Genomic DNA, 25,689 nt, shown 5'->3' on the forward strand with positions numbered 1-25,689 from the left:
ACCTACCAGGTCCCATCCTTCTTTTCTGTGCTCATCCATCAGCCACCATGTCCTATCCCTCCTTTCTGTCCTGTCCTTTCTTGTGCTCCACTGTCACTCACCACCTCCAATCCCTCCCTGTTCTCCCCACTCTCTTCACATCCCATCCCTCCTTCTACACTCCTTCCAGTGTGCTGTCATCAGCTGTGTCCCATCCCGCCCTGCCATCCTGTGCTCCTCCATTACCCACCATGTCCCCTCCCACCCTCTTCTGCTCCTGCATCCTACACTGCATCCTATCCCTCCTTGTTCTCCTCCATCACCCACCACCTCCCATTCCTCCTTCCTGTGCTCCTCCACTGCCCTACATATCCCACCTCCAGTCTTCCTGCCACACTTTCATCCCATCCCTCTAACCTGCTCCTTCATTCACCACATTCTGTTCCTTACCTTCATTCACCACCACCTTCTTCTCATGTTTTTTCCTTCTTCACCTTCACCCTGCCCCATCCGTCCTTGCCTTGCTTTGCCTCCAGCTTTTCCTTTCATATTCGTGTCATCATCTCACTGTCTTCTTCAGCTCCCTCCACCACTGTCCTCTACATCTTACCATCAGTTTATCCCTGCTTATTCTCCATTAGTTCCACCTTCAGCCCAACATTCCCCACTCCTCATCTTCTCCACATCTTTCTTCATCCTCTTCTCTCTTCCTAGCTCCTCTCTCAATGTCCTTCACTTCCCCACCCTCACCTCCCACAATTTCACCAGCCTTTTAAATGCTAATGTCACCCAATTTTACCTTCTCCACCTCCACATTTCCAATCCCTTCTTTGTGCTTGTCCGTTTCCCATTTCCTCATTCATCTTCCTCCACTGCCCTCCAGTCTTTGTCTTCTTCTGTCCCCTTAGTGTCTCTCATTCTTCCTGTCATCCATGTCCCAGTGTTTCCTCATCCCCCCTCTTCATCTCCCCTCCATCTTTTCCTCCACCACCTGCCATCTCTCCTTGTTTTCCTCTTTGATTTTGTCCACCTTCTTCATCCTCCACTTCCACTGTCTTCCATCCTTCCCCATGCCCCACACCACTCACTATTTGCCTGTCCTTCCTCACCCTCCACTTCCTACCATCTGCCCAGTCTCCTCATCCTCCCCAACCTCACTTTTCGTATTCATTGCCCTTTCCACCATCTTCCATCTCCTTCACCCTCCATCTCATACTTCTTCCTCCACCTCAGTTCTTCCTGTGGCCCTTCACTTCCCATTGTTGCCCATACTTTTTCCTGTAGTTTCACCTCTTCCCTGTCCCTCTCATACTTGACCTCTGGCTATCTCACCATCCTGTGTCATTTGCCTCTCGCAGTGTCCCTGTTTCTCCTTATGTTCCTCCACTTCTCCCCACCTTCATATCCCTCTTTATCCTCTAAGTGTCTCACCAACCTCACAGATTTCCCTCTCCACCCCTCCCTGACCTCCAGCCATCCTTCCTTACCTCACAACTCCCTCTCTAACTGTACTTACATTCTCCTTCATCTCCTACCTCTGTCCTGACTTCCAATCTTCTCCCAGCCTGACCTCTCCCATTCTTCCCTGCAATCTTTTACTCCCAGCACATCTGACTCCAGCTACAATTTTCTGCTTCTCTTCCCACTTCTCCTGCTTTATATCCCATCCCTTACCAACCCAGGAAAGCCACTACCAGCTCAGCCACCCTGGATGCACACAGGAAGGGCCCTTCCTGACATCAGAAAACACTTCTCCCTAGGGCTAGTGCAGCTGGAACTGGTCATGGGGGAAAAGAGGATGACCTCTGCCCTTGGAAGGTTTCACTAACCAGATAAGGTTTCAGCCAGATAAAGTCACCAATGTCCCAATCTAACATTAGCAATAACTGATGTGGAACATGCAGCTTGACTAGATTCCCCTAGGATCACTTCCAGCAGTGAAGGATTAAGAGGGGTGAAAAAGGCCAGGAATGGCTTTGAATACATTGCTTGGGATGCTGTAGGACATGAAGAACTATCCCTGCCACTTGCAGCTGCTCCATGGTGCTCAAGCAGACCCACCACACACGCTGCTCCAGCAGGACCATCCCATACTCCACAAGGACCATCCCACTGTGCTCCAGCAGGGCCATCCCATGCTGCCTGAGCAGGACCATTCCATGCTGTTCCAGCAGGACCATCCCATGCTGATTGAGCAGGACCATCCCACCCTGCTTGATCAGCAGCACCCCAAACTGCTCAAGCAAGACCTCTTCAGGCTGCTTGGGCAGGATCATCCAATGTAGCTGGAGCAGAACCTTCCCATGTTGCTCAAGCAGGACCACCCCATGTCACTTGAGCAGGACCACTCCAGGCTGTTCAAGCAGGACTAATCCCAGGCTGCTTGAGTACCATGGGCCTTCCTGAAAAAGCTGCCAGCTCCCAGGCCAGTGAGTGATCCCTGAGATATCCCCTCAGATCCAAGAGTAAGGGATCTTTCATCATCCTTGTATTCTCCCCCTTGGGCTGGGCCCTGCAGGGCCATCCCCTTCCAACAGCCTTACAGCTGCAGTAGGGCACCAGGCTGCTGGCAGTGCTGCCAAGGGGAGGAAAGGTCTCCTCTCCATGCCAAGGGAGCTCCAAATCCTGCAGGACTACACGCAGGACCTTTTCAGAGCATCCCACATCACTCACGCACAAGGGCCAGCCAGCCTCACTTCCCTGAAAACTCTGCCTTGCCATGCTGGAGGCTCCTAGCCATCCCATGGAGGGGAGGATGCCCTTTCCTAGGGGATGTCCCACTGCAGGGACACAGCACCCAGTGTCTTTATAGGGTGGGTGTGACATTTGTAAAGCATTCCTGCCCATATGCCTTCCTGGCTGGGAAATCTGGGGGAGGGTGGAGGGAATTTGCTACCTGTGTTAGGAACTAGCTGAACTTATGTGTCTCCCCAAGCTGGATTTCTTATTCCAAATGTTCAAACTGTTGTATATTGTACTGGGATTTTTACATTGAATTATTGTAGAAAACAAAAATTTAAACCAAGTCTGTTAAAAAACAAAATTAAAAATCTCTATGAAAAAATAAATGTGAGCTTGTCTCCAAGTCCTCTCCTTACAAACGTGCCAGAGCAGGGATGTGTCTCCAGCGGTGAATTTCCAGTGTGAAACCACACCACCCTCTGGTGTCAGCACCGACCTCAGCTCCGTGCTGGCCCTGCTCCAGCCGTGTCCCTTTACTCCGTGTCCCTTTGCTCCCAGCTCTGCCTGGCTGCCAGCACACCTTAAATCCTGCTCAGTCAAAGCAGATCCCATCCTGCTCCCAGCACATGGTGTGGGGCAGGATGTGGCCATGCAAGTCAGGAGGAAGCAAAGCAAGAGCAGAGCTGCTTTGTTGGGTGCTGGCATCACCCTCCGAGCCCCACTGGTGCTGATTCCCAATCTGCCAGAGTGTGGGATGTGCTCCTGTGCCCACACAGCCTCACCCTGGGCATGACCAGAGCTCCAGCTATCCCTCCCTGCTCAATAAAACAGGGACAAAAGAAGGCAGCCACGTTTATGGCAGTGAAAGGACAGGCTCTGAAGCCTGGGGACAGCTCACATAGGGAAGCTGTTTATTAAACACCAGTCTCCTTGCTGTGCTGCTGATGAAGGCACTGCCTCAGGAGAGGCAGTTTCCCTTCCTCTGCAGCCCAGGCTTCCAACAAATCTCTTACCGACCAGGCCCCCTCTCCCAGAATGAAAATAGCACCAGCTGGCAGAGCCCAAGTAAACAAATGAGCCACTGTGAGAGGAGAGAGCATCTTTATAAGTTAATTGGCCCCATCTAAGAGTCAGACATTTTCCTGTGGATAGATCGCTCGAGAAGCTCAGGCAAACAGCACTAACATGTCTCCTGGGTTTGATTTATAAGCCTGATTGCATTACTAGCTCATCTCCATATAGAATGATTATGAATATATTGTCTGTACTCTGCAGAGGGCTAAATTACCAGGCTCTGATATTCATCAGCTACTCCTTGAAGCTTAAAACCGCCTCAAATTCAGAACCCTCTCTCCCAGTGACAGCAGGGGTAGAAAGGAAAGAGCTCAGGGTTGAACCGTGTTTTCAGCACAACCTGGGCTGTTTTAACATCCTGATTAAGGGGTGGCTGGAGGGAGGGAGCAGCCTGAGCCAAAGGGCTGTGGAGCAGGGAAGTGCTGGAACCCAGAGCCAAGTGCATTGGTATTGAGCAGTTACATTTACAAACAAAGGAGCTGATAGCTCCCAGCAGGACTGAAGGGCTCTTATCACGGTGCTGATTAAAATTTCCTCTGCAGCCAGTGACGAGGGGGAGTGTCCTCAATGGGGAGACAGAACAACCCGGTGTTTAACCCTGCTGCTGCTGAGTGCTGATTCATCCAGCACAAGTGAAGGGCTGCACAGCCTGGCTATGTGCTGAAAATTAGCCCAGAAAGCCCCAGCAGGAAGATCCACAGCCTGGTCACATCCTCTCATTTCATCTCCTGTGCCTCCCACTCCATTTCACCCCTGCTCTGCAGGTCCCAGGAGTTTTTGCTGGTGTCACTTGTGATTCCTTCCAGATCCTTTGGTCTTTTGTTCTGCCCCTCAGTTCTCTGCCCTTGCCTGTGGTTAAAGAAATCTTTCCCTTCCTACTTCAGGATATTCTGATAAAGGCTCCCAGAGCCTCTGGCACAGCCATGCAAGGCACAAACTTATTTTGCTGTGATAAGTTCACCAAGAGTAAGATCCATGATAAAAAGATGCCTTCTCTGATTAGCATCACTGACAGGTGTTACACCAAGCTGCTGAATCTGCCTCGCCAGGCCCTGGCCCAGGCTGCCCTGCCCAGGAGATGCTCTGGGAGGAGTGGACAGGCAGTGGGAGAGGAGGTGGCTTGCTGTCCTCCTCTACACATGCCCATGAGGCTCAGCCATCACACTGGTGCCATGGTGTAGCTCAGACTCCTCCGTGCCTTCCTGGGTTCCTTCCTCCACTGCTGTGGGTTGCATCCTTCCTGCCAGATCCTCTCAGTGATTTGCATGAATGGGGATGTGATTCCCACATTTATGGGCAATAAAGCCAGAAGGCAATGCCCTGTGACCCCACTTGGACCCCCAGGCCAGTCACCTGCCCATCTGGAGCAGTACTTTGCCCAAATTAGCACAAGTTTCCCATGTGAGGCTGCCTCCTGCTCACCCCACCAGCATCAGGAGGTCTGAGGTGTACAAACCAGTTCACACTTTTCGGTTTCTTTCCCCCACCTCCAGCATCTCCAGGACTGAGATCTTTCAGGTCAGGGAAGATGCAGTGAAGGGTCCCACCACAGCTGCTGAGCTGCTGTGGGTGCTGCACTAGAGGTTGTTTCCCCAAGTTTCCAGAGTATCCAAAGCAGAGTGTGAGCAAGATACCACATATCCTGGCCAGTGTATTTTTTTGACCCTCTGAGTCTCTTCAAGAGACCTTAATATATATTAACATATCCACTCCAAGTAATTTCATTAACATGCACACTTTAAGTACTTTTATTCCTTTACAGGAAGAGGCAATAGTCTAATATGAAGCTGATTTTCCAGGACTGCCTGGTGAGTTAGGAGAGCTGGGAGCCAAGTTCTGAGCAAAGCCTGCAGCATCCAGCTCCAGCACACACCAGCCCTCAGGGCAGGAGCCCAGCTGGATGCAAACTGCCCTGGGGTGGAGGAACTGGAGCAGCAAAGCAAGGTCACACAGCAGGAGCCCCATTCCTGGATCCTGTGAAATCACTAAGGGAAGCCTGGGGATACCCACAAAGTGTTAAAGGACAGGTTGGACAGGGCCTGGAGCAACCTGGCCTAATGGAAGGTGTCCCTGCACATGGCAGGGGGTTGGAATGAGATGAGCTTTAAGTTCCCTTCCAACTCAAAGCATTCCATGATTCTGTGGTTTTCCACCTGTGAGACACTGAAATGAAAAGGTGAGGAGGGCTGTGTTTGTGCCCTGGGGGTCTGGCTGATGGTACCACCTCTGTGATTCCCAGCCCTGTGCACAGCTGCTTGGAGATTGACTGGAACATGAGAGAGCTGAGGAAAACAATAGGAGGCTATTTGGGATTTTCTGCTTTGCAGGTGCTTTCTGACAGGAGATGCACCCTCTCCCCATCAGGCAGCTTCCTGGGCCACAGCTGTGGACAGCTGCAGCACAAGAACAAAATTCCCTGGCTGCAAGCAGCCCAAGCTGGACAATGTTGGATGAAGGACAGCTGTGGGGCCATCCCAGCCTCATGGCTCAGAATGCCCTACACACCCAGGCAACAGCTGTTGGACAGAAATCATGCTGTCACTGAGGCTGGTGGGGAATTTCAGCCGGCCAAATCACTGCAAGCAAAAGGCCAACGAGAAGGGAAGCAGAGGGCACCTCCCAGATCTGCAAACCACCTCTTCACCGGTTCTGGGGACACTGTCCTGTGACAAAGAGAGTAACAAAGCCCTTTCCCAGCAGCGGGATGAATGACAGCCCCCTTCCTGGCACTTAGGGGGACAGAGGGTTTGTTAGACAGCTGCTGGTAAATGCAAAATCCCTGGGACACAGGCTGCTGGAACTGAAGGTTGGCAACTCTTAACAGAAAATTATCAGCTTGAAGTGGCTTGTGAAGGCCATTAGAGGTGCAGGGTTTGTCCCACTTCTCAGGAGAGGATCAGTGTGGTTTCCAGCTGAGGTTAAATGATGTGCCAAGTGTATCCAGAAATTCATGGAGCCATTCCCAGACCGTCAATCCAAGGGGAGTGCTGGAGTGTAATTCCCATAGCTCCCGAGGAGCTTCAAAAACACCCCAGTCCAAGGGCCCAGGCTGCAGAGCCAAAATTGCTTTTTCTTAAAAAAACCCCCACCTTTTGTAATTGGGAACTTGGAGGTAATGATACTGATGGCTGGCCAAGGGAAATATCTTGCAAGATTTGGCTGTATCCTTACTGGTTTACCCACAGAGAAGGTCTGGGCTCAGAAACTGCTGATCCCAGGCCGAAAGTCCAAAAAGGAATGGGCTAAAACTGGGCATTGGAATTGTGTTGGAGACTTCACCTTCACCCATGTCATAGAGATTGAGAACCTGCACACTAATCTTCCTGTGATTTTTTTTTAATTTTTAAATTTTTTTGGTTAAATAAAATAAATAAAAAATAATATATAAAATAAAATTTCTATATTTTTATTATAAGTTAATATAATATATAAAATTATATATAGTATATGTATTATATATCATATATAAAACATATTTTTATATTTATTTATATTATATACACTATATATAATAGATAATATATAATATATAATATATAATATATAATATACAAATACATATTTTATATAATATATAATATAGAGTTTAAAATATATATTTTATATTTATATAATATATAATATATAATATATATGTTATGTATATTATAGATAATATAAATATATAATAAAATGAATAATATAAGGCCGCACTGTAGCTTTCCAGGGCAGGGATTTTATATTACATGGCTGAAGAAGCTTTGTTGCATGGGCTACAGCATGGTGTGAGGGTGGCTGTCAGATTTGGGATGTAAATCCTGCTGAGCTCATGTTGGAGGTGTGTAGAGAGTATCTCTGGAGTGATACTGTCCATAGGACACAGACCACGGAGGGAGGTATCACCTGAACTACTCCTGGGTTTCACCTCGGAGTAAACCAGCTGTGTCCTCCCACAAGGGGTCACAGAAGAACCTTTGCCCTGAAGCCGTGTGGGCAGGCAGCAAACTGACACCAGAGCAGGGAGCTGCAGCACAGCTGTGCCCTTCAAAACTAGAGAACATCCTTAATGAACAATACACACCAGTGCTGCTGCTTTTGTGTACAGAACTGTTTCTGGCCTCTTTGCTGATGAGAACATTGCTTGGAGTGGCAGACAATGCTCACCAGTCCACAGGTTTGTGTCTTCTCCAGTCTAGAGCAGGGCAACACTCCCAGGGAGTGCACAAAAGCACTTGGGAAAACCCAAGGATACCAGAGTAGGCTGTACCTGCTCGCTGACACTGTGCCAACTTTAAGTTTATGCACTTTAATCTTTTGAGTGCTCCTTGGCCCTGGACCAAACCAGCAAGAAATTCCCAGGGCAGGTGGCTGCCTGGGCACGGCAGTGCTTTGCTCCAAGGGGTGAGTTCTCCAGTGGAGAAAAGGAGTTTGAGATTTTGGCAGCCTTCCTAAGAAATATCTTCTTGGCAGGCAATGTCATAGGGGCAGGCAATGCTGTTGGGGCAGTTGGGCTCAGTGCAGGGTGTGTTAAGGATTGGGATGACAAGGGGTTTGCTGCAGGAGGTACAACCACAGGCAACTCCTGCTCTGAGACCAGACTCTTGGAATCACATTGGTCCTTGGGAGATCCCAGCTCCAGCCTCCAGCTCCAACGGGCCTGGCTTCTCAGGGGCTTGTCTTGTTGAATTTTGTCTGTGTCTAAGGACTGTGACCCTGCTCCTACTTTGGGCTCCTGTTCCAGCATTTGACTGCCTTCTTGGTGAAAAACAGTGAAAAAATTGCTTAATTTCTCACTACCTCAGGAGATCTGTACAAAGTTTTTGCAGGAGGAAGGTGCTCAGTGAACTGCCACAGCTTGCTGTGCATATGCAGCTCGGTGGAGAAGTGGAGGGCCATGGATCCACACGAAAGTTGTTTTCTGCACGGGGACAAGGCACAGAGTGTGGCCATACCCACTGGCCTGTGTTGGGGCTGGTGAAGGAGGATCTCATGGATCTCAATCCCTCTGCCTGGCAAAGTGGCAGGGACTGGCACAGAGGGGACACAACTCCTGCTGGCGAGGGAGAGGTGGCTGACGGGGCTGGGCTGTTAAATGGGGACACTGCTGGCATGGGGGGACAGGGCTGATGGTGCAGGACAGGGGGCTGTGGGCTGACAGGGGACAGCACTGAGAGCGGGACATAGCTGTCAGGGGGACACCAGTGACAGGGGACACCACTGACAGTGGGACATGGCTGACAGGGGGACACCACTGACAGGGGACACCACTGACAGTGGGACATGGCTGTGAGGAGAATACCAGTGACAGGGGACACCACTGAAAGCCGGACACGGCTGCCAGGGGGACACCAGTGACAGGGGACACCACTGACAGAGGTCACCGCTGGTCTTGGGGACATGGCTGTTAGGGGGACACCACTGACAGTGGGACATGGCTGTCAGGAGAACAGCACTGACAGGGGACGCTGCTGACAGGGGCCACCACAGATCATGGGGACGTGGCCGGCACAGGGACACCACTGACAGGGGACACCACTGACAGGGGACACCACTGACAGGGGTCACCGCTGGTCTTGGGGACATGGCCGACACACCACTGAGAGTAGGGCCACGACTCACAGTGGAACACCACTGGAGAGGGACACACTGGTGACAGAGGGGACACGGTGGGTAGGGTAAACAGCTGCAGGGTGACTTGGCTGATAGGGGGTCACCACTGACACAGGGGACACCGCTAACACAGGGGACACGGCTGACAGGCCGCCACCACTGACACGGGACAGCACTGAAACAAGGACACGGCTGACAGGGGGACACCGCTGACAGAAAGGACAAGGCAAACAAGGGGACACCACTGACACAGGGACACTGCTGGGAGGGTGACACCACTGACAGCGGGACAGCGGACACACGGTGTCACCAGCACAGGCTCTGGAACATGGCCGCCGCCCCGCTCCGCCGTGAGGGCGGGCCGTGCCCGCCGTGCCCGCCCCCGGCTCGGCGCGGCGGCGGAGCGGGGCTGGGCGGCCCCCGCCGGCGCACAGCCCCGGTGCCTCGCCATGGTGCTGCCGGGGGAGCAGGCCCGGCTCTACCCGCCGCGGCCCGAGCTGCTGCCCGCGGCCCACGTCCCCTCGCTGCCCCACTACCAGCGCCTGTACCAGCGCTCCGTGGAGGAGCCGCACGGTGAGCGGGGCCGGCGCGGCGGGGCGGCGGCTGCCCGGGCCCTCCGGGGGCTGTGGGGAGCGCGGGGAGCCCTCCGCGAACCCCCGCCTGTGGGGTGCTCGGGGTGCCCCTCGTGTCCCCACAGATGTTACCTGCCTCTTCCCCGTTCCCTCATCCCCGTTTCCCGCTCACGGGCTCCGGTGCTCGTTGCCTTTGCAGAATTCTGGGGGGACATCGCTAAAGAGTTCTACTGGAAGCGTCAGCACACGGGACCCTTCCTGAAGTACAACTTCGATGTGACCAAGGGGAAGATCTTCATCGAGTGGATGAAAGGAGCGACCACCAACATCTGCTACAACCTCTTGGACAGAAATGTCAATGAGAAGAAGCTTGGGGACAAAGTTGCTTTTTATTGGTAAGTTTCTGTTTTTATTGTGGTGGGGAGGATGTGTAAATAGCACCCTAAAGTGTACAAACAGTGTCAGTTTCTACTGAGGTGAATGAAAACGTAAAACCTGAGAGGGGCTAATCCTTAGATGGGTTCAGCACGTGTTTGCTTGCAGTGTCCTTGGGAAGAGCTGTGCCGGGAAGCTTCTCTGCCCTTCCCGGGATGCACGGAGGTGCCCGGCATGGCAGTGGGGAGCGCCTGACTCCCAGCTCTGCCTCCGCAGCTGCACCTGCTGAGAGCTCCGAGCAGTCAGACTGGAGTGAGGCGGGTGCCACAACTGCCTGGGGAAGGAGGTAGATGTGGATAGAGCAACAGCCAACATCCCACGGCTAAAAGCTAATGAGCCTCATTATCTGCCGTGTTTGTGTTTTGTGGGCTGGCGAGTTTCCATTGTGGCAGAAAGGTTCTCCTAATACCTGAGTTTATATATGGATTCCTTGCACTTGAATGTGAGGTGCTTTCAGACAGCCTGCCTTCACTACCTTTGGGAAGAAAAGTTACTTCCAGCCTTATCTGAAGTATGTTTCTGGTTTTTTACCAGAGTAGTTACTAGTGTTAAAATCCATGTAAAACTTACTTTTCATATTGATGCAAAGTAGGTTTCACTTGTGATGTCCAAGCTCCAGAAGTAATCCAGAAGTAATGCACTCCTGCTGAACTAGCTCAGCTGGCAGCTGTGTCCTCAGACAGAGCTGTGCATTTTGCTGTTTCCCTTGAGCTTGTGTTCATGCAACCTGGCTATGACTGTATGTGACAGGGCAGAAGCACAAGTAGATGTACCCCATGGTAGGCATGCAGTAACTCGTTGGGATATGGTGAGTCCCTTGAGCAGAGCAGGGCAGATGGAGAAATCTTACTGTCATTGCAATAAAAGTATCAGATAGTCGAAGTGATTTATTGTGCAGCTGAAGGGCCCCCTGAGTCACCTGGTGTAAAGTTGACTGGGGAGCCACCCTGCTGCTGAGAGGAACATGGTTATACCAGTGTGGCTGTGGCTGTACAATTGGCTTCAGAGAGTTTCTGCAGTTTTTATCCATAGCCCTTTTTGCTTCAGTGAAAGAATTACGCACACTGCCTAGTAGTTAATCATATTGATAAGGCACAGGTGAAATGCTAGAAAGTGTTTACTTCCCTGCTAGTTAAATAGATTCTATAGCTGATTCTGATGTACAATGATTGCAGCTTCTGAATGAAAACTCCTTTGTAAGCTCCTGCAGGTAAAGATGTAAAGCAAACAAAGCCATTTGGCAGCCAGTGCTGGCCCTGTGCTGAGGTTTGTTGAGGGACTGGATTCTTCATGCACATAAATCTTTGTGTGACAGTGAGGCAGCTACTCACAGTTTTAATTTGGGCTTGGTGAACATTTTTCTTGTTGGTTATTCTGGCAGCATTTGTGGGGGTATTTGTGATGCTGAGAAAAGCTTGGGGTGGATATGAAAATGGTGGGTGGCTGTCAGTCGTGGTGCTCACAGTGCTAAAAAATAAAATCTCCTCCTCCTAAGCAGAAAGTTTCCCCTGACTGTTTTGGGAGAAACTCTCCTAGTGTGGCTCTGTCACAGGTTACCAGGCACTGTAGTGTGGAGCTGTCAGCCAGGAATGTTGGTAGGAGCAGTGGAAGAGGCACACTGTGACAAACCTGGGGCACTGAGGACTGGGGAAAGCAGGGCTGAGGGTTGCAACTTATAAAATTACTCCTCTCTGGGCACGTGATTTTCTTCAAAACAATAATTAATTTCTCTCATCTTGTTCTCTCACATTTTGTGTTGTAACGCTCTGGAATGAGCCTGACTCTCTGAAATACTTAAGACTTATCACATTGTATGAAAGGTCAAAAAAGAAATTAAAGCTCTGAAAGGTGAAAAGTTTTTTTTTTTATTTTTAAACACCTGAGCCACCAGATTGCATCTAAGAAAGTCTGTAGCCTGCTAGATGGGAAAGGTGCTGAACTTATACCAAGGTTTGGTTGACTATCCAACTCTGAAAAGATACTGAACCATGGTCTTTGCTTTCAGAGAGGAGGAGATTAGGGAAAAGTTGAATTATGTTTGGAGGCATTGCTGAGTGTCTCTGAGAAGCAACATGTCCTTACGAAACTCAGAACTGCTGTCTGTGGCTGTCTCCAGTCCTGCTTGGATGGGAAGGAGCGAGCAGTTTATCTGGGTTGGTTAGGGCCAAGCTGCACTAAAGGTTCCTGCACCACCAGCAGTCCAGGACTGCCCAGATTGGCTCCACTCAGAGGGTGTAATCCCAAGCCACATGGAATTGCGCTTTCAGCACAAAGAGCAGCACATGCGATTGCCTAATGCTGCAGAACTTGTACATAGGTGGTGTTTGCTGTTGTGGTGTCGTCCTCATGGTGCTGTTAGGACTGTGTAGATCCAAATGGCCATCCTGAGGTGGTAGGAAACATGGATTTTTCCCTGTTTTCTCCTTCACTAGGAGATCGCAGGCTGCTTGTGAACGTTACAAACATTTCTGGTTTCTCTGCTTCTGATTCCTCTTTCTCTGCTTAATATTGCTGATGTGGCCTAAAAAAAGGAACAGAAGTTCCAGGAAATGCTTCTGATGAAGTGCTGCTCTCAAAAGTGAAATCTCTTTCATAATGGTGTGTAAAGGCTGAGGTCAGTAGCAGTGGTTGCTGTGCAGGTGGGTACCTGTGGTGACTCTAGTGGGCCTTGCAGGGGAAATAGGCTGGACCAGCTACTGGGACGTTTAGGGGGCTTGCAGTAGTGCTGAGGACTTTGTGGTTTATTAGGGGCAGGAGCACAGTATTCCTTCACCCTGCTGTAGACATGCCTAAGTCACTTGGACAGCCCTTAGTTCTGTGCTGAAGTGTCTGTTAATAATCTCATATAAACTTCAGCCTGGGCAGCCTGTGGAGGTAAAAAAATAACCACGAGGGAATGAAAAAAAAAACCACCACCTATTGCAAAACTCTCTAATTAGACCCTGGGGTGTGAAAGTATTTGGATGAGGCCTGTTTTATGTGTAACCTGTGCCTCTGTTTCTCAAACCAGTTATCCCAGCTGCAGTGCTGGTAGTGCTTGGTGGGACCAGGGGCAGGGGCAGGAGGTAGAGCTATGTTTTTAGAGTCCCTCTAGCCAAGGAGATGGGGCTTGGCCAGTGCTCCTGGCTTCTGCCATCTCTGGGAGGATGTATTCACCTTCTGCTTTTATTTACATTGGTATATGACATTACACATCTAGAAAGGAGCAATAAAGATACTAAAGGCTGCCAGAGCTTATTGGAACTTTGTTTAACAAAATAATAAGTGCCTATGGTTCCTCTTCTGGGCCTAGAACAAACAGGACATGCAAATATGAAATTAGGAGGTGTGGTTTGTTTGGTTTCTTTATATGACTTGACTTTAAAATGTAATCATAGATTTAGGGCCTTGTAGCCTTGAGGTTTCTTCCAATAAAACTTTCTATAAGAAAAAAACAAAAACTATGAGAACGTGTTTTAAAAAAATAAATAAAAGATACAAACCAGCCTCACACATCTGTCATATGCACAGATGCTGTGGCAGAGGATGCTGGCTGTTAACATCCAGCCTTTCCAAGGGCTTCTGCATGATGCAGTCGGCTCTGCTGCTGCCACTGGCTCCAGGATTTTGGATCATCCTGTGTCAAACTGACCATTCAATTCTTTAGCAACTTCCTGGATGACTTGTTACCCTTCCAGTGATGCAGCTTCTTTCAGTGCTCTTCTGGTGATGAGAGATATCCCTAAATCAGTTTGTTTAAAGAACAGAATTCACCCCTGGGAAGGTTGCTTTTACTGATCCACATTTGCAGGTGTGTGCATGGTTTGGTTCATGGCCACAGCACTACCCAGGCTCAGCACAGCTCCTTTCCTGATGGGGATTCTCCATGGGAAAAGGGGTGTCCCCCTCAGTGCTTTCTGAGGTGCCTCCCCAGCAATCTGTGTCATCTCCCTGTTGTGTATGGGGAGGGATAGATTGTTGGTTTTGGCAGATACTAATTATTTTGGAAGCACTGCTGAACAGTACAGTGCTCTCCTTCTGGAAATCAGGCACATTATGTGCACCTAAAATAGGTAATAAATTACACTGAATGTATTTTATGAAGCTGTAAATCTTGTACCTTCTTCAAGGGCAATGATAGTTGTAGATTCCATCATAGAAAGTGTAGCTCTTTTCTGGTGGGCTTTGAAATCTGCCAGCGTGGGAGAGGGTGACAAAACTGGGAGTTTCAGACAGCATTTCTCATCCCTCCAAAAGGGAATATCCCTGCATCATGGAGATGACTGAGCTGTGTGGGTAGTGCAGGAGTGGGGGGGAGCATCGATAGAAACATGGGATATTAAAACAGGGAGTAGTGTAGTACCTCAGGCATGTCAAGACATGTGCTTTCCTGGCTTCTTTGAAATTTTTCCTCTCCCAGATCTGGGCAGTCACCAAGCAGCATGGTGTGGTAGTGCAAGGAGCCACTGTGTTTGGACACTCATAAATGAAGTACAGGATGGGACAGGAGGGACACACAGCTTCTCCCCAGGTGTAACTCCCTGACCTTTCTCCATAGCTGGATGGAGTCTCTCACTTTGGCTGTGGCTGTTTGGAGCAAGGTCATGATGGGTTTAAAATTAACTGATTTCATGTAACTGCTCTGAATTCCCTGCTCTAGGGTGCAGATGAGATACAAAGATGATGCTGCTCCAGGGCAGCATGGTCATGCCTGCTTAAGGGTTTGAGGTTGTCATTTTGGCCTGAGGGGCAGGAAAACACAGGGATTGTGACCTAAAACTTGTTACCAAGGGCTCTGTGTGTGTGTGCTGAGACCCATTTTTCCCTGTCATATCTTGAGGTTCTTCTGTCCCAGCTGTTTCTGTTGTACTCACGTGCTGCATCCTCCGTTGTGTTCATTACTAGTGCAATCTCCAAGGTAGTTCCCAGGTGAGTGGTTGTGCCAAAGGGATGAAATAAATATCTGAGAACAGCAAGCTGCCTCCTTCAGGCATGTGTGGGGTGTGCTTTCCTGGATGCTGTGAGTCAGCAGATTGAGCACTGTGGTGCTCAGGCACTTGGCATGCTCAGAGTCACTGGAAGTTGTTTTTCCATTCCAAGGACTGACTTGAAAGCAGAACTTGACTCATCCCTGTCAGATACACTTGCTGGTTTGCAGGGAGATGCAGGGAAGGGTGATAAGTTTGATGTTTTGGAGATCTCAAGCTCCATTCCTGCGTTGCAGAGCCTCTTCCATCCCAGGATGCCAGGCAGGGCAGGAGCAGGGAGCTGGCAAGTGCTCTCAGCCTCGTGCTGTTCTCCTCTGCAGTGCAAGGAAGGAAAGGGACAGATATTAAAGCTTGATGACACTTGATTACCCAGTGCCTGTGGTTTCTGGTGGTTTTGCCCATTCAGAAGCACCCCTGGACATGTGCCTCCATGGGAAGGCATTCCACATTATTGAAGATTTTCTCTGGAAGTAGTTTTTACTGAGCTCAAATACCACATAATCCTGCTCCTAGAGACAGAGTGGGATTTTTCTTCTCTGTTAAATCAAATCTGTTAAGAGAGAAGGCACTCAGGTAGCACTTGGGTGGTTGCTCCATGGCAAAGCAGTGGGCACAGGGGTTGTTTAACCTCTCCTGCCTGGGAGAGCAGCTCAGCTGCCTTGAATCAGGGGAGCAGCTTTCATTTGAGTTTTGTTGGATCTGGTTCTTTCCAGCCTTTTGCTCAGAAACCTTTGGTAGCTGCTTCTGGCAGGGATACAGCATCCATCCATATAAATCCAAGGGATTATCCAGGAAGTATTGGACCAGATAAACAAGTGGGATGTCAGTAAGTGTCCAGGATTAAATGGCTTGTGCCCCAGATAGGGGCAGGAACTTGAATGTGGAATTGCAGAGCTGCTGGCCAGGGTATACTGGTGGTATTTACAAAAGGCTGCAGTGCCAAGGGCTGGGAGGTTGCCAGTCCCCCTTAGCCCAGAGAGGACAATGGAGAGGTCCTGGGAACCAGTAAGTCTGACTTGTATCCCTGGGGGTGCAGTGGAACAGGGTCACTGGGAGAGGTGGTGGAGCTGCTGGCCCACTGCCGGAGCACGAGGCCGGTGGCACTGAGCGTGCAGAGATGGCTCTTTTCACACCACCTTGGGGAGGTTTCCCACAAAAAATTGTTCAAGAAAGGAATTCAAGTGTGCCTGGAAGAACAGTGTTTTTATGGAGCTGCTTTAGCCTTGCCTTTTGCTTCCTCACTTTCAGTGGACACTCTTCAGAGTCAGCAGCAGGACTGCCAAGGGCAGTGTTGAAACAGAATTGCTGGTGATGGCCAGGCTGATGTGCTCCAGAAACAGCATCTCCTGCTGCTGTTGCACCTGGAGGTCAAACACCAGCCATGGTTCTGACCCAACATGGTACTTTAGCTTAGTCTGAGAGGCTCTTGGCTGAGCTGCTGTGAGCACAAGTGCAGTGCTGCTGTGTAAATGACACCAGTGACAGTTTTTATGTTCTTATTTAGTACTTTTTCCTCATCCTCCTCATTGCTCTGATAGCTCTCTAGATTCAGCATGAGGGATGTAATAATTTGTGCTGAATCTGGAGGCCCTACCTGAAAATGTTGGTTTATACCCTGTGCAGTGCTGCCTTTCTGCGTGGTTGTGCGGGTGTGGTTGTTAAAATAACTACCTGGGGCAATATGAGGGGTGGGTGTGCACAGACAATGACACCTGGATTTTCTCATGTCTGTGAAACTTTTGTCTTGTTCTGCTGGCAGCTGTTACAAACAACTGGTTGTGTTTTAAAAATACTTGGTTGCTTTAGGGAGGGGCACTGGGGTTGTGCAGTGATGGCATATTGCAAATATTGGCTGGAGATTTGAAACTTGCGGTGGATAAATGGAGTTCATGGACAGAGAGGATGGTGAACTTCTGTATGGATTCAGGACACGGAAGATCAGAGCCTTCAGTTTGCTCATTGGACTAGAAAACCTGATTATTTTAGCTGTGTGAATGGCTTGTGTGTTCTCCCTTGGCACCCTGAATGGAGCTGTAGTGGACAAGGACTCCAGCTACACGTGGGTGAGACTTGCTCCAAGTAGGGGACAGAATGCTCAGGCTTTGCCAAAAGAGGTGTGAGTGGGTGCTTGTTTAGTGTGGCATTTTTTGGTGGGTTGCTGCATTTGCTATGCCTGGAGACTCTCTGTGCCTGGAACTCCTGGGCTGAAGTGTTGATGGACAATGGTTTCACAAGAGCTCTCACCTCCCCCCTTTTGGAGCAGGGTTTCAGTTCTCTGTTTGCATTTCTGCACATCACTTGGAAATGTCGAAATGAGGTGCGGTAGGAAATTGTAAGCCCTGGCAGTTTGCCATTAATAGATTTTCATAGATGTCGCCTCCCTTGTTCAGGGGAATCCCTCAAGGAAGTTGAGGGCCTTCCTGTTTGCTTTGTCACACTTAGCTACCTGATAGTGCCCAGGGAAACTGTGGCTGTCCCATTCCTGCGGTCAAGGCCAGGTTGGACAGAGCTTGTAGCAGCCTGGTTTAGTGGAAGGTGTCCATGCCCATGGAACCAGATTGTCTTTAAGGTCTCTTCCAACCCAGACCATTCATTTTGTAATTCATTCAGTGATAGTGAAGCATGTTTTCCATTCCTGTTGCCACTGACCATCTTCTAAGAGATGTTCTCTAAATGACATTCCAGCAGGTGACACCTGGCCTCCACCTCTGGAGGTTTATGATGCATGAAATTGAAATGTCCACCAAAAATCTGATTAAAAGCCTAATTTCCTACCATGCCCTTCATGGATATTGTTTGAACCTCCATTGAAATTGCCTTGCCTGGCTTTCTGTGTTTCTAGAAGCTCTACAAAATTTGGCAGAATGTTCCCACTAGGGATGCATCTATTTCCCAAAATGGGGCATTTCCCAGCAGCAGATGGCTTGTTGATTATTTTACTTACAGAAGCTTTGTCCAGGGTGTGTTCAACAGCCCAACTGTAAATTGTTTAAACAAGCAATCAGCTGTTTTGTACTGAATATAAGCCCTACTCCCACTGGACTGGTAAAAATAGTCCATGCTCCTTTGAAAACCCAACTGATGGTAAACATCTAAAATGTTTCCTCTCATGTCAAACTCACATGTTCTTCTGCAGCATTCAGTGGTTTTGGCTGATAGGGTTACAAGTGCTGGCTGAGGGCAGCCAAACTCTGATGTGCTGGGTCAGTCTTGCACATGACCTCTGCTGCAATGCTATATGATTATTTTGTTTTTAAAAATGTTATTAAAATTTGCTTGAAAAAACCTTTCCCCTAAATAAAATAGGCAAGAAGCTGTTGCTTTTCTCCACTGGTTGTTTTCTTGTGTTTTAAAGTACTTCAGAAATTAAGAGTTAATGCTTTTCTTCTTGACTTGGTGGTTACTCAGTATCAAACAAGTAGGAAGATCATGAAGCCACAGAGAGCAAATTCTCCTTTCTGAGCCCATCAGCACGGAGTGGCTGCTGACACTGTCACCAGGGTATTTACATGTAGTGTATATGACTTGTAAAATGACTTATCTTGTCAAATGAGTCAGGGTGAGAGTACATTTCTCTTGAAGAGGGATTTCCTGGCTGTGTTGATCCTGTGTTCCCCAAAACACTTCCCTGGGGTGTTCTGGCTCTCAGGTGTGAGCACAGAGTGTACAAATCCCATGGCACTGAGTTCACTTGCCCATGTTGGCTGATGAACCAGCAGCACTGGGAGGTGTTGATTCCTTTAGAGATGTCTGAGCATCCCACTGCCTAAAGAAAGGGGCTTGAAGTAGATTTTAGAGCATAGCCTGGCATGAATGGGATAACTGGAGGGAATTTTGGCAGGTTGATAAATAAAGAGTGGTTTTGGAGCAGTGTCCATCTCTGTCTGGGCTCTGTGGTGTAGGATCATTCAGGGAATGGCAGAGTGAGCAGTGGTTGGGCTGCACAAGATAAATATTATTTCTTTAGATGCATCTGGTATTTGTTCAGCTTCTGAAAGGCTGCAGATACAAGGAGCAGCTGGGAATGTATTTAATGAGAAGGAAGGACAGAAAGATGGATGTGGTTTTCCTATGGGACAGTAACAGCTATGCAGGGTGTTGGGTGTTTGCTTTGTAAGCTTTGTGTCCATATAGCTGCTTTTAAAGGTGAGTAAAGGATTGATTCCTTGATCAAAGAGCAAATGGTGACCTAGTATCCCTGTGGAAATAAGCTCCATTTTGGCTGTTCTGTAAAATACATAGTGCCTGTTTTGGAGTCATTTAGGCTGGAGGGGATGAACACAGAACATTGTTCCCTGCAGAGCTTCTGCTTTGACACAGCTGATTTGAGTTTCATAACAGCAATAGGAGCCCATTCATGCTAGATACATGATCAGCTTTAAGTTGGGATGGTTTGGCTCAGAGATGGATTTGAGAGCAGAGCTTTGTTAGGCCCTACCTAAGTGTATGGGGGACACTGGAGGGGAAAACTGATGGATGGTTCTAATGCAGTGGTCACAGTCAACTGTGTGGATTTAGAAAGTGATGGTATTAAACTGGTAAGATTCTTCTCTTCCCTGGGCTTTCTCAACGATGTTCTCTCAGTGCTGCCAAATATTTCTGAACACACTGGGAAAACCTTTTCACCAGCCCCTCCCAAGCTGAGCTCTGACATTACACAACTTCTTTCTTGATCCGTGTTGTGATGCAAGAGGATTTAAGCGTGGTGATGGTGGGGTTGAACTTTCTGGTAAACTTGCTGCTCAAGAAACGTCAGGCTTCCCAGAACTCCTTTGGGAATTCTGCATTACTGCAATGGGAGATGGTGACGTTAAGCATGGGCAGGGCTGGGCAGTCTGCCCCGTTATTATGAAATGTTCTCATGGAGGTTTTTTTGCAGACCTGCTGCAGACCCATCTGTTTGTGCAGTTAAGAGCATTTCCATATTGAACAATCCATGCAAATACCATATTTATTTTTCTAATGAAAGGGTGTCTTTTTCTGATTATCTTGCACAGCTGCTCTCCCCAAACTTCATGTTTCAATGTAATCTATTTTCTCAAAAACAGATTTTAAAGGCTGTCTTTACTTGAGTGCCATTCCTCTCTCAAATGACAAAAGCAAGGCTGCGGTGTAGGGAGAAATCCTATTAATTTTTCAGTTTTGCCTGCTGTTGTTCCTGAGAAACCAAGATGTGTCCAGGCAGACCCTTTTCAGGCAGCAGTTTTTGGGGCTGTCCTAGGACCAGCCGTGGCAGGAGGTGTGTGAGCAGCTGACACCACAGTGGCCGAGCACGCCGGGGGCTCTCGCTGCCCATGCGGCTCACACGTGAGCACATTCCCCACATGGCAGGAGCCTGGCTGGCCCAGCTCTGCCTGGCATTTTGGCTGCTCTAATTCTGGATGTGGAACGGATCAGGAAGCCCAGGAGCCCTCCTGGCCGCCCCTGGTGACCTTGCACATGAAGAGCTGTCACCACAGCAGGAAAATTCCTTCCTTTGCCCTGTCCCCTGCTCTGGGAACAGGCTGCTGGTGAGGCAGGAGCTGGAGATCTCTCATGTTTAGAAGGGATTTTGGGCTCTGAGCATGTTTTAGTTTAGATGGCAACAGAGATGTTCTAGGGCAGGCATTCCCACAGTCCCCATCTCTGCTCTGCTGGAGTCACAGAATCACACAATTAACTCCATTGGAAAAGACCTTTGAGATCATTGAGTCTCTCTGTGGTTCCCCACTGTGTGAATTGTTCCTGTGACATGGCATCATCTGATAAAGGCTTCTTTCCCTCTTACAACACCTTTTCCAAACTGGGAATCAGTGTTTTCTTAAGAGTGCTTTCCAGTTGGTAAAATGCAGAACCTTTGTCCTGCATTAAAAAAAGATTGCTCTGTGGCCTGCCATCACATCTGTGCCAGTCAGAAAATGAGACCTGGTAGCTTTGAGATGGTTTGCTGTGCTCTGAAAATTTATCTTTCAGGTGCCTTCCACCTGTGCTTGGTAACTTTGGATTGCTGCTTTTACTCAGTCACAGAATGGTTTAGGTTGGAAAGGACATTAAAGCTCATCTCATTCCACCCCCTGCCATGGGCAGGGACACCTTCCACTATCCCAGGGTGCTCCAAATCCTGTCCAGACTGGCCTTGGACACTCCCAGGGATGGAGCAGCCCCAGCTTCTCTGGGCACCCTGAGCCAGGGCCTCAGCACCCTCACAGGGAAGAATTTCTTCCTTATGTATTCCATATGGCCAAACTTGTCTTTTTCCAGCTGAGAATTCACACAACATGCAATATGTAAAACACAGGCTTCTCAAGTGCTAAAAATCTCAAATGCATTCCTGCCATGAGCCAGATGATACTGTAAAATTTTGGATTACAGTTGCTAAATGTAGGGCTTGGTTTGAAGATGAAAAAAATGTCAGACTCACTATGCTTCACCATGTATTTCATCTAATGATGTATCTGGGATGTTTGGGGAGCTGAGAATTGGATTTTCCTTTCAGAAGAAGCCTTGCTGTTAGAGCACAGATTGCACATGAACAATCACAGCAGCTCTGCTGCCACCTATTTTCACCAATAGATCTTAAAAAAATATGTATTTGGGGAGTGTTGGATTGGTGGGGTTAGAACTGCAGAGGTGAGTTCTGTGGCGCTGTTTTCAGAAGAGCGAGGTTTATTTTTGCAGTTTTATCTCTTTTTTAGTTGAATTTGGACAGGGGAGCCCATGTGAGACACTCAGGGCTGACAGCTCTTGCTTATGTCAGAAGGGCATTGTTGGGAAGGTGCTGCTGGCAGAAGATGGATGCCATGAGGGCATGGTTTTGATGCAGAGAGTACTCAATAGCATGCAAGTGGGCATTCTTTTAAATGCCCTGTCTAAAATCCATCATTCAGTGGGCTTTTGTGCCAAAGCAGAGTCCTGAGCAGTCTGAGTGCTGCTGTAGCCCACTGAGTACAGCTGTGGGCACTCCAGACTATTTTCAGAGGCATGGATATGTAAAGCAATTGCCTGCTCCTGGGAGACTGCTCGAGGCCTTGGCTGGAGATGCATTGAAAGGAGGCATCTTGTCCTGTAGAAACAAGGACATGATTTGTTTCCCATTGAACAAAAGGTCTTCTTAAAATCTGAAGCCTGAGGTTTGCCCTGCTGGTGGTAGGGGAGCTGTTTTGCAGTCACGCAAATGGATGGAAAGGACTTTGAAAAACCCCAGAAAATCCTTGTAGAAGTTTTAACTTCTCTTTGGCTCTGCTCTGTGCTTTTCCTGCAATGCCTTATGCAAGAGGCCTTAGGACGAGCCTGGGTACATTCCTTGGCCTGAATGTCCCTCCAAAATGCTGCCAAGGAGGAGGACCTGGCATGTTTGGGATGTGCCTCTCTTGTGCAGGGAGAGCAGGAATGTCCCAGCAGTGCCTCGTGCCGGGTGGCTCAGGGCAGCTCTGTGTCCCTCATGGGCACCGTGTGCAGGGCAGCTCCCCTGAGAACCCACAGCTTGGCTGCCTCTCCCCTTGGCTGCTCAGCCCCCAAATAGCACACTGGGCAGCCTGTGCTAGCCTTTCCTCCTAATGTGTTCCTCTCTTAGTAAAGGCTGTAATTAGATCCTTTGCTGGGCCAGAGCATGGACAAAGGGACATCCTTCCTCTCTGCCCTGTTTGTTGAGCTGGGGGCTGGCTTGCACAGGGCCTGCCTGTAGTGCCCAGCAGACCCCAGGTGTGACCTTCAGGTGGGGGATTAGTGGGCTGGGATGCTCCAGCTTGCATTTGGAAGCATTACAATTGCCTTTTAAGAGCTATTCCATAGCAGGGCTCGTGGCTGAGGGGAGAGCTGCACACACAGTGATCTTGTACATCTGGACACAAGCAGGTTTGCACAGCACCAGCCTTGATGTGGGTGCACAAAGAAAAAGCTGGATGGTGAGGGGAGGCACTCAGTGTGCAGCCAGACACAGCAGAAGCAGATGCTGTTCCTGTGAGCCAGATCAGTTACAGCTGCTCAGCCCAGCACTGGAATCAGCTCTTGCATCTTTGACCTCAAGTAACAGAATGAAAAAGAGAAACTGATTTCCTGGTTTCCCTTTCTTAGCTGAGAGTCCTGCTGTAAGGACCTTGACTAACAGTTTCACATGTCATTTAGCTCAAAGTGGTGCTTCTGGCTGTGATGGGAAAAAGAGAGGAAAATGCTGGGATGTCAAGGCTGAGCTACCTGCCTTGGACACTGGTTCACATTCCCATGCTTTGCTTTAGCTTTGTATTCTTGTGTCTCTCCCCTTTGCTCTTAGAAGGGGCCAAACTTGCATAAAATATCGAGCAGGGAATCACCCTTCCAGCAGCCAGTGATGGGAAGATTCCCTGTCCTGTGCCAGTGCAGGTATCCATGGTCCCAATTGCTGCAGAGCACTGTGGAAGCCAGGAGTGTAACTGGGTATCAGGGGGGATAAGGCAAGTGTGAAAGCAGCAGATGCACAAATGATGGTCCAGGTGTAGCCCCCAGTTTGGGAACTCCTGTTCTACATGGGGCAGGAGCAGAGCTCGTACCAGTGAGGCTCTCCCAGCTCCTGTGGTTTCTCCACCAGAGCCACGTCTGCCATTGGAGCATGTGGTGACTGTTGTGCTGGCACAGAATGGCTGATTTACAGCATTACTTGGGAAATTAGGGTGTTACTGTATGCATTTCTGCATCCCAGAAGCCTTCCTGCTGTTTGTATTGCTGGGAGAAGTGGTTGGTTTTTGCTAGAATTCTGTACTTAGTTTTGGAGTGCTCTGTTTGACATTTTGAAGAGGTGAAGTTTCTGTTTCAGAGCTCGGCAGAGCCTGGCTGCAATCCTGAGGGAGCACGTGGCATGGAAGTGCTTCCTGGCCTCTTCCCAGCACCAGTGGTGCTTTTCATTTGGCTGCACACACTAAGGGGACACTTTTCCAGAAGCACTGGCAGCTGAGAGTGATGTGATACCGCTGTTCATCTATGGATCACTGGAGTTTCTGTGCTGGCTGCCTTGGAGAGACCTGCAAAAGTGTCTGTGTCCTTCCAGAGCGTAGGAGACTGCTGTTTCTCCCCTGTGAAGTCATGTCAAATTCCTTATGAATCTCCTGATACTTTAGGAGTGCCACCTGATTTGCATGGCTGAAGTGTTGAGTCACATTAAAATTAGCAGGTTTTTACTTCAGTAGCAAGTCATTTCCCTGGGGATGTGACATTCCTGTCCCTTGGCTCTCCTTCCCATCCGAGTCTGGGCTGCAGGAGCTTGGAGTTGGTTCACAGAGGAGCACAGGGAGAATAAGGCAGAGCATGACACTGAACAAACATACATGGGTGTATTTATATATGACCTTGGAAAACAAGACAGGCCTTGGCATCCCATTGCAGCCCAGCAGATGTCAGGTATTTGGGGGCTGGTTGTCGCTGCACGTTGGGCTGTGTTTCATACCAAGATATCTGCAGACATGAGCACCCAGGAGAGAGGGAACCATGCCATAAATCCCAGAGTGCTCCTGAGCCTGTGCACTCTTAGCTTTGGTTCTTTATTGAGCTTTGGATTCTTCTTGCCTCTCTGAAAGTGCCAGTATTTCCATTTCACACATTCAATTGCTTTCGGTAGTGATCTACACAGAGCTAAGCACTTTGGACTTGATTTTCCTACTATTAGTCCAGAACTGGATTTCTGTAGTTTGGTTACTCTGTGCTCAGAGGGGCAGGTGAGGACATATTTGTTGGCCAGAGCAGTTTTCAGTGTCACTCTTACCTTGTACTGCTGCACAGTAACAAAGATTATCTTGCTTTTCCAGGGAAGGGAATGAACCTGGGGATTCCACGAAGATCACCTACCGTGAGCTGCTGCACAAAGTGTGCCAGTTTGCCAATGTCCTCCGCAGCCAAGGTACACAGCTGGGGCAGCAGAGCACTGCATACTGGGGAGGCATTTGGCCAAGGGTTTAGAGATTGGGGTCATTGCTTGTGTGGTTGCCAGTCTCTGTTGAGTAATTCTCATCAATTTGTTCTGCAATGCACAGATTCATTCCTGGCTCTGTCTGTGAAAACTGATCAGCGCTGGTCATATCAGCTGTACAAGGAAGAAATCAGTGTTTAATGATGCTCTGGGGTTTTCCAACAAGCAGCGGGCTCTGGTTACTTTCCTGTTCCCTTCAGGCAGGCAGATGAGAACATGGATTGTTAGTCATCATCTCTCAAGAGCCATAGTGCTTTGTCAGAACCCAAGAAATTCCTCTGGCTGCCCTGGAGGACTCGAGACCCTGTCAGAGGGCTCAGAAACCTTGGCACAGAGCCCAAGACCCCTGTGCCTTCAATTTAGCCCTTGGAAAAAACAATTACCAACCTTGTATGAAGAATTACAAGCCATGAAAGTTTAAGTAGAATAATAGTGAATTTATCACAGGTGAAAAATAGATTTTTGAGGTTTTTAGAAT

The 25,689-nt window shown here is 48.9% G+C and overlaps 1 protein-coding gene across 1 annotated transcript in view; it reads left to right on the forward strand.

Moving 5' to 3' along the window:
* The first annotated feature begins 9,731 nt into the window (after positions 1–9,731).
* The window catches only part of ACSS2 (acyl-CoA synthetase short chain family member 2), a 28,539-nt gene continuing 12,581 nt past the window's right edge, over positions 9,732–25,689 (forward strand). Inside the window, exons 1-3 of the mRNA XM_030963169.1 lie at positions 9,732–9,897; positions 10,096–10,291; positions 25,051–25,142. Of these exons, the coding sequence (XP_030819029.1) occupies positions 9,774–9,897; positions 10,096–10,291; positions 25,051–25,142 (412 nt within the window). The 5' untranslated portion in view covers positions 9,732–9,773. The remainder of the gene's footprint in view (positions 9,898–10,095; positions 10,292–25,050; positions 25,143–25,689) is intronic.

This window comes from Camarhynchus parvulus, chromosome 20 (genome assembly GCF_901933205.1).
Source record: "Camarhynchus parvulus chromosome 20, STF_HiC, whole genome shotgun sequence".
Classification (NCBI taxonomy): Eukaryota; Metazoa; Chordata; class Aves; order Passeriformes; family Thraupidae; genus Camarhynchus; species Camarhynchus parvulus.